Below are 15227 nucleotides of genomic sequence, written 5' to 3'. Positions count from 1 at the left end.
ATATAAAAAAGTCACAGAAGATAAGAAACTGAAAGAGAAAAGGGAACACAACATTAATGGAAGAGAAGAACTGAATATTTTTTTCTGATATCGCTTCTTACAGAAGACAGGTCTTATTAGTTTTATTTGAAAAGGGGGTGGGATGGAGAAAAGCTGAAAAGAGAAATGAGTCATTATCAGACACATTTGTGCATTATCCTGATTTATTACGAGCTCTCAGGAAGCTGACTGGCACCAAGGTACTTCTGGATTTGCCCATTAAAAAAAATGAAAATGTTAGTATGGAGAAAGCTGTACTTTCTTCAAACTCTTTTAATAGAGGGACAACTAAACTCGGTTTTTAGTTGTTCTTTTGAATGTATTTCGTCTGGATTAGGGCCTGGGGTTCTATTATGGATTCACATGTTAGGAAGAAAAAAAAGCTACTGACTTGGGAGATTTCTCTTCTTTTCTTGCTCCTTCTGAATAGTGAAGAAGCATAATGTCAACCAGATAATTGCACCAGACTGAATGGATTGTCCTTAGGAGCTGGAAAAGGTCTAAGTCTATTGCAAAATAAGATGACTGTGATGAATAGGAAACAGAGGGCCTGTCAAGGAAGTAAATCAGTTAGTAAGTCAGTGGAAATGTCTTCGGTAAATTAATGGATATCAATATTAAATCAGTTGGTGGAAAAAACTGTTATACTCTGAGACAAGGAACATTTCAATAAAATACAGGGTAGCTGTTTCATTTAAACTACGATTTTCTAATCAGGCAGTCAGATTCCTATGATAATTGCAGGCTTGGGTTGGTTTGCTTGCCTTTGGCTTTACATAAAGGGAAGTGTAGTGATGCCCATTTTGTTTCTGTGCTCGAGATAGACATGCTTAAATCTCTACTGGCAGATAACTTGGCGTAGCATTTATGTTGCGGCAATAACAAAACAATAGCCCCAGCACATATGCTAGTGCAGCAGTTTTGCTATTGAAATAAAAGGGTAAGAGACAAGCAGTTCTACCGTTTTGCTAGACTGCTTTTATCCCACAAAACTTTAATAACAATTGATAACCAGCAGAAAAATTATCAATTTTAGAACGCTTTTTTCATTTGTATTATTTCTTAACGTAATTTAGCAGTGAGTGTAAGATAGAATATTCTTTTTTTACAATTAAGCTGTTGCTATTTTCCTTTTCTGTGCAATTTCTGATAAATAAATGTTTGTATTCTATTGCTACAAGAGCAATTCAGTCTGCATAAGAATGATAATGACATATGGGTGTCCAAAGTATAAAGAAATTATAATTTATATAGTTTTTTGCAACTGAAGTAAACTGTCCTTTACTCTGTTTGCATATCAGCTTCAAAAGAAAAAAAAAATTGAGAGGAGAAGTCAATCACACAACCCTCTAAATACAGAAAGCAGTGGGATTTGTTTCAATCTGTAAGTGAGATCTGTCTCCAAGACAGTGAAGAAGACATTTTCACTGAAGGACAAATCTTCATATTCCAGGTGGTGAGGAATTGCTGGCAGATAATGTTTGAGTTGTTAAAATTTTCCTTTGTCCTTCATCTTATCACAGAAACATTCTCTCCATGTGTTGGTAACATCATCTCATTGATTGAAATATGAAAAATATATAAAGGAACTTAACAATTCTTTTTCTGCGCCCTTATTTACAGTGATGTGCTGGGTCAGCCTTCCTCACGGTATGAATTCCTGCTGCTTTTTGATATTTAATTAAAGTAGTACTTATTTTAAAAAGAAGAAAAGCTAACGCGCTTTACAGTATGTATTAAAACATATTAACACGTAATTTGAGAAGTGACATTCCTAAACACTTGTAAAGCACTTGTTCAATATCCTATGTTTCCATCTTAGGAAAGGCATACAACAGTCGTAAGAACAGTTTGTAAGACAGGTCTTTGTAAGAAAAACAGTCAAAATGAAGCAAAAAGACATCTGGTAACCTGATGCACTAACTGCATTAAACATTCACTTATCTTTATCTGACATTTCTTTTTTAGTGATTTGTATTTGAGACAATGACAGTAGTGCACGTAGCAGCTGTCTGTAAATTAACATTTGCCATTACACTCAACTTACAGTTGTCACCTTTCTCTTACAGTCTTAACACTATCTTGGAGAAAGTATTATGGAGAAATAGGAATGCAGCTGCTCTTGCTAGTGTTGTTCCAACCATTGTGTCACAACTTGGCATGTATACCTGCTTGTTGTTCCTTATGTGTGTGCTCTCATCAAGGTTTCTGGTATCAGTCTTTCACTATAAAGTAACTGCTGTACAGGAGAACTTGACACAGCACTATTTGTTGTAGCTTTATTTTTATTTTCCTTCTGTTAGTTGGTTACCTCTTCATCTTTCATGTTCTATCTTTAAGTCAATGAGTTGGACAAATTACTGCAAGCAATCCTTTTAAAACCCTCTTTTAATCCCCATGTTTATTTTGAGTGTTGCTAGATTAAATGGTTCTGTAGCTATATTTGTTCAGAGGCTGCTTCAGGATGCTAATTATATTGGTAGCAGGTGGGAATTCCCATGGGCTTCTTCCAAATGTTATCTTGTTCCTGCATGAAAGTGAAGAGTATTATGGAAATACAAATATTGATCCAGAGCTCTGGAGAATATTTAAAAACGGTATTTTTTTATGATTGTCAATTTCTGCATAGCTTCTTTAGTGAGAGACTCAGATTTTTTTCTTTTTCTTTTTTTTTCATGATTGGAGGGACTGCAATGCAGTAGAACCATACAAAGCTCTATTATGTTGTATGAATAGACAAACGTTTTTGAAAGATTTTTTGGTACGTTTAGATGTATATGGAAAACACTTCAAATAACTAAGTAGAAGTAGCTAAGGAAGCAATGGAAATGAATAATAGTGCAGTATAGTAAACACAAAATGGGCTAATTATAGTATAAAATCAAATATTGAAGTTGGATTTCCAAATTTTTCATGTGCAGCTGTTCATTCTGGCTCTAGAAGAGAACAGGAATTGGAATCTGAAGCAAAAAGGAACTTGTTGTGTACAGGGTACAATACTGTATCCTTTGTAATCCCAACTGGAAAGGACTTTGTAAAAATAATTCAAGATGGATTCAGCCAGATTTACTGGGAGACATCTGTAGGGCTCATCAACTTTTTAGCTCTCCTTTTCTACTTTCTTTTGCCTTAGTTGTTATCCCCTGCAGTCTTCTGTGAATACACACTATGTTACCTGAGTAATAGTGTGGTTAACCCTTTCACTTTGTTACAGGCTCCCAGGTACATTAGCCTAATCACTATCAAACTAAACTATTCTATGGTCTATTTCTGTGGAATCTCATAATTTATTCAAATCTAGTTTTGTAGAATTAGGTTCATCTCCTTGTTTGCAATTTTAGTTTCTAACTTGCACCTAAAGAAGAGCTTGGGGCTTGCAATTCAGAATATTTTCACTTACAAACACTGATTCCAATGTAAGAGGCAATTGGCACAAGTGGCATCACCACTAGACTAGGGTGGTTTATGTAGTGCTTGAAGTAAACTTTCCCCCCCCACACACCATGGTATTTGAGATGTCTTTCATCGCCAGTATTCAATTCTCAGCAAACAGACATCTCTTTTCTCAACAGAAAATACAGTGTTCTTTTAGCCCATTAGTGTGAGACAGAACAGTCTTCATTCTTCAAGAAACATCCTGTGTCATTTGGTCTTTGTTTCTTGGTTCCTCAGCTCTCCAGTCAGAGTAACTTTATAACTGTAATAACTTTTCCTGCATTTAAGTATGAGAAAGTCGGTCACATTATATGATGAAGTGCTGAGATGTCACAGTAAAAGAATTGTGAAAGGCAAGTGTAAACTTCTGGGCACTTTACTGAAGTTAAGACAGTTTGGCTTTTTTTAAAGGAGAAAAAGAAAAAAAAGAGAGCCATTGCCTTGTTACTTAATTTTGAAGCACTGTAAAACAGAATATCAACCAGCATTAACACAACAATATGTGTTAATTTCTTCCAACTTCCATCTGTTTTTTGACAACATGACACTAAATACATTTTGTTTGCTTTACAGGTGGTAGACTGTGCTTGGGATGAACTTGTCAAGATCTACACTCCATCATGTCTGGCAGCTGCTGTCTAGAGAGAAACTGAAGATCTGACACACTGGGAACCTTTTTGTCATCATCCACAATCAGGCTTGTGCTAAACTGTCAATTGTGTCACTAATCTTTGTGTCTCTTTTCAAGTAAAAGCCTGAACTGTTCTGCTCTTGAGCTTGTAGACTTGTTCTACCATATTAGTAGTACTTGGATCAGCAAAACAGTTCAACTGCTACTGAATGGCTAAGGAGTGACAGAAGCAGATATGAACCGGTGTCTTCAGAACTACCAGCAAAATTTTGTGATCTGTCTGGCTAATGATGCAAGCAGAGGCCAGAATCTTCTTGATCCTTATAAAGAATAAAAGTAGCTGGCAGTGCCTTTGGAGATTGTCACTATAGAAAAAGAAGTCTTTTCACTATCTAGTACTCTAATGTCAACCTGAGGCTTGTATCCCCGAGATCCATTTATATTGAATTGTTTTGCTGTGACTCACATTGAATTATCTTGTGCAAGATGATGAATACTCTCGATAGACAGTAAATGTCATAGTTTATAGCCAACTCATTCCTTTAACCTTTTTGATTGCTGCTTCACAGAGATAGTAAAGATTATTTTCATACATTTTTCCCTTGGATCTCCTTGAGTAAAACAGTTAATGAAGTCATGGAGAATAATACTCTAGAGAAATAGGGAAAACACTTAGGAAAAAATGAATTATAAACAACCCTAATTGGATCACAATCTTCAAGATTTAGAGATATTATAACCGTCTCTTCTATTAGACTTATCTTTTACTTTCACTTAGAGAGTTTTTTCAAGAGAAGAAGAGTGGCCATACATTCAGCATTTCTGGACCTCCCACAATCTGGCCAAAGCAAGAGCTGATGTCCAGACCAATTGAACCTACGTACACGTGGATTAACTGCATGGCATAAGCACAGCAGTTCCAGAGTAGCCAAGCTATTATCAGACATGCAAGAATATGCCCAACATTTTATAATTGTAGTAGCTATGAACTGACTAGTTTCTATGCCCACTTTGACTCCTCAGTTTGTGTGGTGCAATTTTGGCAGGAAGGCTGGAACCAGATGGTCTTTAAGATCCCTTCAAACCCAAGTCTCTTGACTTGGTTTCACGCTAGCTATTCACACCCCTCCTTTTTTTTTTCCCAATCCTTATTATAACTGTCTCATTTCTGCTGCTACCCCATATAATCAGACTTCATCATTAAAAAACTGCAGGGGCGAGGTCTTTGGACAGGTTTTTATAGTCTTCTGTTAATGAATGCTGTATGCTTCTGGGTTGCACCACTCATATATCAAGCAATAGCAGGCACTGCCAGCCCTGCTGGATGAAGAAATGAAAGAAAGAATTCAGCAGACCTGAGAGTTGTGAGGAAAGAATTATTGTGCTATCTTGGAGAATGAGCCTGGGAGCTAGTAGGCAGCCACAGGGCAATATGGATATACTGACTCAGTGCTAGGACAAGACAGAAAAAAAAAACCCTTTCACAAGATGAAGAATTCAGGTCATGATAAGTTTTTCTGGATCAGTGCAAACTGACCCTGGATTGCCATTTTCTTAAGGTGAATGAAATACAAAACAAAGTAGATTTTCTACTGTACCAAATAGTTGTACCAAATTCCATGTTTATTGCACTTTAATTCTGTGTGCTGAGGAATGATGCATCCATAAAGCTATGCTATATAGAGCTTTCAACAATATCATGGGCCATAAAATCTCATTCTAAGTATTACAATTTATTATTTCAGCCTTAACAGTTGTTCCACTTTTCTGCTCTATCCCTTTTTTCTGCTTAGACTGCAAGTTACTTGAGTAAGTAGTGTATTTTGGTAGTGACTGTGTATTCTGTATGCGTGTCTCTGTTAAGGGTGGATATTTCCAGAATGCTGCCATAGCTTAGTGGTTAGGAAGTCAGATTTATACAAATGAACACAAGGAAAGAAACAACACCCATTCTGATCAAGCACACTCAACACATGGATTAATCCTTTTCTAACAGCCTTCACTTCTCCTGTCTAGGTTAGCTTCGGTGCTGAAAGTTGCTGGGATTTAACACCCCTGAAAAATGGATAAATCCGGAAAGTGTGCAAAGTGAACAAAAACTGTGGCCTTTACTCTTCCTATTTGATCTTTGAATGGAGAGAACGTGCTGTAATCTTTTGCAGTGTAACAAAAAAAAAAATATATCTGTCAGTAGTTGTTGCTGAATCTTGATTCTCAGGGAATTGTTTTAAAGATTTTTTTCCCCCATTTAATGACCAGAGTCTAGTTTCTGATCTTTGTTTTTTATTTATCGAAACAGGCCTTCGACTATGGCAATCTTGAAGATACATGTTCTACTTTTAAACTTGCTCTTGTGGAAGATTTTGTTTTATGTGACTGTATAGGTTTCTTCTCAGTTCAAGAGACATATTGATTAATCGTGTTTTAAAAGAGTGGATTTGTTATTCTGCAATGCTATTAAATTAATTGCATACAGTATCCTTGGCTAAACTTTTGCATTCACTTCCACAATTAAGAAATGTTATCAAAAAAGTAAATGCGGTGAAAGGTATTGAGACTTATTGGTAATGAATATCACAATCATGGTTCATATCTTCTGCGAATACCAAGTGATAGTTGCATTTTTCCTGTGCTTTGTGAGGCAATACATCATGCAACTTTACCTAGTGGTGTGTCTCATCAGGTCAGCATTTTGATCAAGAAAAGTTATTTTCATAGAATAACAAAACTGTGGGAGTTGGAAGGGACCTCTGGAGATCATCTGGTCCAATCCTTTACTGGAGCAGGTTCCCTACAGTCAGTTTTTGATATTTTCAGAAAAGGAGAATCCACAGCCTCTCTGGGCAGCCTGTTCCAGTGCTCTGTCACCCTCAGAATAAAGAAGTTCTTCCTCATGTTCATATGGAACTTCTCACATTCCATTTTGTGCCCAGTGCCCCTTGTTCTGTCACTGGGCACCACTGAAAAGAGCCTGTCCCCATCCACTTGACTCCCTCTTGTTAGATGTTTATATGCACTGGTAAGATCCCCACACAGTCTTCTCCAGGCTAAATATTCCCAGTCTCTCCCAGGTCTCTCAACCTTTCCTCATAGAATTGCTCAGATTGAAAAAGACCTTAAAGATCATCAAGGTCCAAATACAACCTGACCATATTACCCTACCTTCCACTAAATCACATCCCTGAGCACCACACCAAATGATTTTTAAACACTTTCAGGGATGGTGACTCAATCACCTGCCTGGGGAACCTATTCCAGTGCTTAACAACCCTTCCTGTTAAGAAGTTTTTCCTGATATCCAAACTAAAGCTCTCCTGGTGCAACTTGAGACCATTTCCTCTTGTCCTGTCACCTGTCACCCAGTCACTTCATAAGGGAGATGCTTCAGATACTCTTATAGCCCTCTACTAGATTCTAGAAGTTCCCTATTTTGAACTGGGGAGCCCAGAACTGGACTCAGTACTCCAGATGTGGCCTCACCAGAGCAGAGGAGAAGTGGAGGATCCCTTGACCTACTGACCACACTTTTTAATGCACACCAGGATAACAATGGCCTTGGCCACAAGGGCATGCTGCTGTCTCATGGCCAACCTGTTACAGCCACTGATGCTGCCACTGTGCATCCCTCCCCAGGACTCCCACAGAATAACAGAATCGTAGGGGTTACAAGGGACCTCCAGAGATTGTCAAGTCCAACCCCCCTGCCAAAGCAGGTTCCCTACATCAGGTCGCACAAGACCTGGTGGGTCATTGTCCACCAAATCACCCAGATTCTTCTCTACAGAGTTCCCTTCTAGCAGGTTAGCCCCTAACCTGTACTGATGCATGCGGTTATTCCTCCCCTGGTATAGGACTTTGCACTTGTCCTTGTTAAACCTCATCAGGTTCCCCTCTGCCCAACTATCCAGCCTATCCAAGTCCCACTAAATGGCAGCACAGATTTCTGGTGTGTCAGCTATTCCTCCCAGCCTGGTATCAGGTCACTGAAGAAGATGTCAAGCATGACCAGCCCCAGTACCAGCCCTTGAGGAATCACCAGTGACAAAGCAATCTCTTCTATCAAGTTCAACACTGGCCCTGAATTTTATTTGCACCAGCATGGCCATGCTAACCCTTTAATAGTAGTGTTCAGTTTCAACTGAGTCATTTGATAGTGAATGGGCACAACTCTGCACAAACTTCCCTTATACATCTCATTGTTGTGTTAGACCCTGATTAACACAGGCTCTCCATTAAAGACTTTAAATGTAGATAATTATCATTTTCATTGTAGAAGCCATTTTAAAAAATGATGTCTTCCTTAGGGGTTTGGTCCATGTCTTTTTCTCAAACATGTTCCCAAGCAAAATGCAAAGTTGATAAATTGCATCAAAGAAATTGAGTTAAACATCACAATCATCTCATTACTGTAAGGAATCACAGAGTTATGATCTGTGCCCCGCTAAGAGAAAATTTTGTAGCAGAATCACCTCTTACGTGAGCACATGACATTGTTCCTGCATACAAGAAAGGCCAGCATGAGAGATGTACTGTACTGCAGTGAGATATGATGTGACCAGAATCTTTCCCTTCTGTCACCGCAAGTGACAGGACCCACCCTGTGGAAAAGACCTTTTCTTACTGCACTGTCAATTGCACTCAAGATTGGTATAAAGGTTTTGCAGCACATGGTGTCTGTGTTGCTTTATTCAGCTCCTTCCCAGTGAGGGAGAGCATCTCTTCTGAGCACAGACAGGTGAAGAGGCAGTGGGAGACACGTATGGGGCCTGGCCTGAATGCACACTGAGAATAGCACGGTTGAGCAAGTGGCAGCACCCCCCACACAGCCACCCCACTTCATAATGGTGTTGGAGAATACTACGTGTAGACAAGGCTAGAGGTAGGGGAAACTTGAGAGATGTTGTAAGAGGAACTGTCCCTGCAATGCCAGTAAGCCCTGAGAGGTTTGATATAAACCTTGGGACACACACACTTGAGTTCCCAAGTTCTTACCTTTCCAGTACACGTGTTTGCCTCTTTCTCAGGGAAGCTTGTAGTGCCCAGTCTGGACTTGCAGACGGATCCCTGTGATGTCAGAGGCTCTCCTCTGCAGTGATGCTTTCACTAGAGAGGGGACAAAATGGCTCTTCCAGAAGTCATGCTGAGGTACATGAGTTCTAATTACTCCAGTATTTCCAGAAAACATCTTTTTCCCATCTACATTTAGTTAGAAGGAGATTGTTTTCTTCCCATTTGCAAATGCAGTCAGCAATCCATGTGCTTCTTTAAATTGTGCTCCCTGTGAGCCTTGGGATGAGTCCAAAAGGAGACCAGCATGAAATGTGTTGGCACTGTTCCTCAGTGCGTTTTAAAGCCAGGCTTGGCCTCCCGTGACTTTTAATGAAGAGTTTCAAATTTTATATGCTGTAATGTTTCAGGCCACTTTGCTGTGCATTCACACTTCATGCTGCAGTGCGGTGCCCGAAGCTGGTAAAGGCCTCTGAGGGGAGCGGCCAGGAGGAAGTGGTGGCTGAACCGCCATTTTGTTTGGGAGGAGCTGCTGAGGCCTGCTCCGTCCTATCCTTGGCTGGCACAGCCTCAACCTGCCAGCACCCTGATGGCACCTGTGCTTATGTCCAGTGGGCTCTTTGAACTGAGCTAGGACTGAAACGTAACATTCTTCTTGGCATAAGACAGTGGTGTTTTTCTGATACAGCTGAAAGATGCACTGTGCTTGTGCTGGACTGGGTACCTTCCCACCACAACTGACTGTCCTGCTGGGACCTGGCCTACTCTTTATAGGGCGTCTTCCAAGAACAAGCATGCAGTGGCAATTCTGCCATTCTCACCCAAGCTGGTTCTTCATAACATAATTCCTCTTGAGAGAGGGGGGAGGCTTATTTGTTTAAAAGAGAGAATAACTTTGCTGATCCCGTGTAGATCAGTGACGAGCAGCCTTACTGCTTATGAAAGCAACCTGCCGTCATGGTGTATAGGAGGCACAAGATTATGCAGCAGCGCAGGTTTCCCTACGTCCCCCGGCGCTGGAGGAGGCCGGCAGAACGCTGCCAGTCCGCAGCTGCTTTTGCCTTCCCGTCGATTCAATGCGAAGTTTCAGACTCCTGGAAACCCTTCGCCCGCCAATTCGGGATGAGCTTACGCAAACTTTACCAGGCTCAGCGCATCGCTTCGTGCCGCCACCGGTTCTGGCGTCCGTGCGAGGACGGCCCCCGGCTGGAGGCTGCCGGCCGCGCCCCCCGGCGGTGCGCCCTTCCCTTCCCCTCCCGGGCCGGGGACTCCCCATGTCGCTCCGCCGGGGCGTGCGGCGGGGGCGGCGGCGGGGAGGGGACAGCGGGGGGCCGCGCGGGGGGGCCCGTCGGCGCGTCCTGCCTCCGCCCGCCCCCCGCCTCCGCCCGTCCCCACGCCGCCGCCGCGGGTGCCCGGGCGGGCGGCAGTGCCGCTGGCCCCGGGCGCGGGAGGATGGTCCGGTGGCGGGGCCGGGCGCGGGGCGTCGCGGTGGCGGTGGCGCACGGGCTGTGCTCGGGCTCGTTGAACATCCTGCTCAAGTTCTTGCTAGCCCGCTACCACTTCGCCTTCTTGACGCTACTGCAGTGCCTCAGTAGCGCGGCGGCGGCGCTGGGGCTGGAGGCGCTGCGGCGGCGGGGACTGGCGGCGCTGCCCCCCTTCGGGCTCCGCCTGGCTCGCCCCTTCGCCGCCGTGGCCGCCCTGGCCACGCTGCAGTCCACCCTCACGCTCTGGTCGCTGCGCGGCCTCAGCCTCCCTATGTATGTCGTCTTCAAGCGTTGCCTGCCCCTCGTCACCCTCCTCACCGGCGTCCTGGTGCTCCGCGACGGCATGCCTTCGCCCGGCGTCCTGGTGGCCGTCCTCATCACCACATGCGGCGCCGCGCTGGCCGGTGAGTACCCGCCCCGCCGAGACGGGACGGGACGGGACGGGGGGGAGCGGAGCGGGACAGGGATGCAGCGCGACGAGCGGGCAGCTGCGCCGCGGGGCGCCCCGACGGCAGCGCCGCCTCCGCTCTCGGAGACTTCGCCCCGGCACGGCAGGATGGGGCAACGAAGCGAGCGTGAGTGCCGCTTCGGATGCAGCTCTATGGAGGGAGGTGCGACCGTAGAGGGGTGCGTGCAGCCTTACGGCGGGAGCTTTAATATCCTGGGGGCAATTGCGTGGGGCCAGCTGCAGTCCAAGAGGAGTAAGCGCAGTCTTACAGGAATAGGTGCAACTTTACGAATCGGCTGCAAGCCTACTGGGGTCCTGTCATTGTGATTGGTGTCACTGGGTTTGAGGCAGGCAGCTTCATCTGCCGAGCAGCCCGAGCAAGGCGCCGTGGCTGTGGGACCCCCGCGGGCTTGCCGGGGTGGCAGGAGGGTGGAAAGAAGATTCGCTGTTGGAAGTCAGGCAGCCACAGCAGACCGAGCTGCCCAGCACCTGTGCTGGCAGAGGGTACCCAGAGCGACCGTGTCTGAGCTGTTTCAGCTGCAAAATCTCACAGTGTTCTTGCCAAAGGGAGAAGGTGAGTGAATTGATTGGAGCCGGGGGTGTACAGAGAAGTGAAAAACATTCAGTAATCTGGCAGAAAAGTCTATCAGGAGGTAAGCACATCAAGCTCTGGGACAAGCATAACAAATCTGAGGAACTGTGCACTGACATATCTTTTCTAAATATCCTCCCCCTCCAAAACGATGCTCTCTTTCCATCTTATCTGCAAAATCCACCCAACAGGTGCTGGTGACCTGACTGGAGATGCCATGGGCTACGTGACCGGTGTACTGGCTGTGCTGATCCATGCCGCATACCTGGTGCTCATTCAGAAGACCAGCGTTGACAGTGAATATGGACCCCTGACAGCTCAGTATGCCATTGCTGTTTCAGCCACCCCTTTTCTCATCATCTGCTCCTTTGCCAGCATGGACTCCATCAATGTCTGGTCATTCCCGGGCTGGAAGGACCCTGCTATGGTATGCATCTTCATCGCCTGTGTCCTGATCAGCTGCGCCATGAACTTTACCACTCTTCACTGCACTTATATTAACTCAGCTGTGACCACCAGCTTTGTAGGGGTGGTGAAAAGCATAGCAACCATCACGGTGGGCATGGTGGCATTCAATGATGTGGAGCCCACCAAGTTGTTCATAGCTGGTGTGGTGGTCAACACCTTGGGGTCGGTCATTTACTGCGTGGCCAAGTACATCGAGACCAGGCAGCAGAGCACATACGAAGACCTGGAGAAGGAAAGTAGAGAAGAGGAGGGGAAAAGGCAGGCTGGGGACCAAGCGCTGTTTGCAATGGAGGCAATTTCCCCAGAGAAGGGGGATAGGGAAGCAGCGGTGGAAGGATCAGCTGAAGGGGACAGCCAGGGTGGAGAGGACGAGAAGGACAGCACCAAGAAAGCTGCTGGGGAGCCATCGGCTCAGGGAAAAGCCACCAGCACACAAGATGGGAGCAGGAGCTCGCTGAAGGATGCCTATCTTGGAGTATGGAGGTTGGTGAGGGGTGCTAATTACATAAAGAAGGATTATTTGATAGAAAATGAAGAGCTACCGAGCCCTTGAAAAGCAGGTGTGAAAACCCCACAGAACATGTTGCTTGAGGACAGACAGCTGGGTTCTATGTACAGAGGGAGAGGCAGAGCATACATTTCCACATCAATGCTGACAAATCCAAGTCATTTAGGATAACTTTACCTCATTGTCAAAAAGCAAAAGGTCAGGGTTTGCTCATGCTTTCTGCTCGCATTTAACTGCTTTCAGTACATCCATTTAGACCTGCCACAGCTAAGGTACCAAGTCCTTTGCTGTGGATACATACAGAGTTGGGTAATGGCAAGCCGTGAGATGACCGTGAGGGGTATCAGTGCCTCTAGGTTGAAAGCAGTGCCGGCGGTAGCCTGTAGCTTGAGGCTCTGTTGATGTAATTCTTTATCCATCCAATTCTACGTACTCTGTACAAGTGTATTCCTGCAATTTGTAAGTTCCTATTAACTGTACTTGTATGTGCTCTTCTGTGTCACTATGATTGCAACAGAGCTAGAGGCTGTGCTAGTTGAATTGTATCCATGTACGATCACCCACCTAGGTGAAGAATTGAAATTCACTCTGATTCTGCGGCCAGGCTGGGCCATGGTCCAGCTTCATGTTATGTGGTTTGTGTCTTCAGTGGAAATGCTTCAATTTTGCACGTGCAGGAGAGCAGAACTGGATCTGAACTTTTGAGGAGCTTTAGTCAGCAGAAGAAGGACATTTGCCTGTGAGCTTTGACTACATGTAGCATTGGGAAGATTAGCTTGACCGAAATACAATAGTTTGGAATTATTGGGTTGTATTGATTTGACTTGGGAAGGCTATTAAAAAAAAAATACAGGGAGAAAGTGTGCCTTGGGCTCTCACTTTTATACTGTAGAGTCGGGCAGATCTCAGCCTGCGCCTGAACCTGGGTGCAGACTACAGCAGAGATGTGGGGATCATCTCTGCCCACACCCACACCAGGGCTCCCAGAGCTTCTTTGGAAGGGCAGTTCTGTCGTGACCTGACTGCTGGGCTGTGTCATTGTGTGGCTGCAGTGTCCTGTGGATGCAGGCAGGGAGCTCTGGCAGATTGTACTCCGGGCCAGGTCTGCACAGCACACTTGGCACTGGAACACCTGGGTCTTTGGGGGAAGCTGTGCCCCTCTGTTCTCAGTGCTTCCTTGTGCTGCGAGGGGTAAAGCTGGAGCTCAGCCTCAAGTGCTCAAGGGCTCATATGGGAAGCAGGAAGCATGATCTCCAGTGGATCGTCTAAGCAATATGCTCATAATTTGTACCAAATACCTGTAGCAGGTAAGACAGAGGAAACATGTGTCTGAGTATTTCTTAGCCTGGGGAAGCCCTTTGGGAGGCAGCAGTCTTTGGGTCATGCCTATGCTCAGGGCCACACAGAGGAGAGGTCTGACCCCAAGTCCTTATCATCCCGAGAGTGCCCCAGCTATCTGGACCACAGACTGAAACAAGTGGTTACCATTTCCTGGAGAAAAAAAGAGATGGATCAAGCTTTTGTCACTGTTTTGGTGGTGGTGGTTGTTGTTTTTGTTATTTATTATTATTTATTAAGCCACTGAACTATAAACCAGCTATACCTGCATCTCCAGTTAAACAGTGCCTACCCTAATGCCTTCTTCAGTCAAACAGTCACACTAATGGTGAATTCAGCTCTGAAATCAGCAGTGAGCAATTTCCGCAGCAGGGCATATGTACAAAATTAGTCTCTAGGGAAAAAGTAGATTCTTGTTCAATTCAAATACAGATAGAAACTGTTGGGCACAGTAGTATTTTTTCAAAACGAGTGCAGAAGTTGGATGACCTGGTATCACCCATGGATTTGGAAAGGGACTGTTAATGAAGGCAGTCAGCCTGTAGTGGGGATGCGGCACGGAGATGTGTACATCACACTTGTGTATAGCTGCTGCTTCAGAGTGGAGAAATACCAACTGCTGAAATATGTTTACTTTCTGCTCAAGCTCCATAAGGCATCTTTCAATAAAAGCACTGTTTATTGTTTATGAGCCAATGGGTTTTTTTGTTATTTTTCAAATACATCTTATATGAGGCTGTGCCTGTAATGTAGAGTTGCAGTGTTACTGAACTCTTTACAGTATCATCTACGTAGCAATCTGTACAGATGGCTGAAGAGAAACCTGCATTTCTGACCTGTTCTTACTGCTCAGTGCTGTTTAACCACAGAAATGAGGATCTTTTTGCCACCTGACTGCCAGTCCCACTGTAGCACACTGTGCTTCCTTGGCACATGCTATAGAGAGCTCTCCGCCGGGATTTGTACCGCAGGACTTCTTCCTGGAGGAGTTCAGTGTTTTGCCTTTTACTGTTGTGGAAGTATCATTAGAAACTTGTGGAAATTTGAACAGTTTCAACTGTTAAAAAAGCTGCTGTTACCATGTTGTATGTTTGCATGTATAGGAAAAATGTGATAATGTTGTATGCTATTTATACATTTACATTCCCTAAATTAAAATGGGAATTTGGCAAACACAGTTAACTTTTTTTTTTTTTTTTTTTCTCAATAAAGAGACTGTTGCACAAAAATAAAAATACTGCCTCGTGCAGAGGCATTTTTATAGCATCAGTGGAAGA

At 44.2% G+C, this 15227-nt stretch overlaps 2 protein-coding genes across 3 annotated transcripts in view; both read left to right on the top strand.

Annotated features, from left to right (window-relative positions):
* The window catches only part of PEX7 (peroxisomal biogenesis factor 7), a 36009-nt gene extending 28791 nt beyond the window's left edge, over positions 1-7218 (top strand). Inside the window, exon 9 of one of the 2 annotated variants that reach the window (XM_031611017.2) lies at positions 4048-7218. In XM_031611017.2, the coding sequence (XP_031466877.2) occupies positions 4048-4054 (7 nt within the window). In that variant the 3' untranslated portion in view covers positions 4055-7218. The remainder of the gene's footprint in view (positions 1-4047) is intronic. The other variant, XM_031611010.2, reaches the window with a different exon arrangement.
* Positions 7219-10548: 3330 nt separating this feature from the next.
* On the top strand, positions 10549-15227 carry SLC35D3 (solute carrier family 35 member D3). The gene is made up of 2 exons (XM_031611029.2): positions 10549-11000; positions 11828-15227. The coding sequence occupies exons 1-2, from the start codon at positions 10565-10567 to the stop codon at positions 12655-12657; spliced, it is 1266 nt and encodes a 421-aa protein (XP_031466889.2). The 5' UTR covers positions 10549-10564; the 3' UTR covers positions 12658-15227.

This window comes from Phasianus colchicus, chromosome 2 (assembly GCF_987193195.1).
Source record: "Phasianus colchicus chromosome 2, bPhaCol1.hap1.1, whole genome shotgun sequence".
In the NCBI taxonomy this organism is placed as follows: domain Eukaryota; kingdom Metazoa; phylum Chordata; class Aves; order Galliformes; family Phasianidae; genus Phasianus; species Phasianus colchicus.
Note: the sequence above shows the minus strand (reverse complement) of the source record. Positions and strands in the feature narration are given on the sequence as shown.

Coding starts and splice junctions, on each gene's coding strand:
- SLC35D3 (XM_031611029.2), top strand. CDS start 10,565: ATGGTCCGGTGGCGGGGCCGGGCGCGGGGCGTCGCGGTGGCGGTGGCG. Junction 11,001..11,827: donor ATGCGGCGCCGCGCTGGCCG/GTGAGTACCCGC, acceptor TCCACCCAACAG/GTGCTGGTGACCTGACTGGA.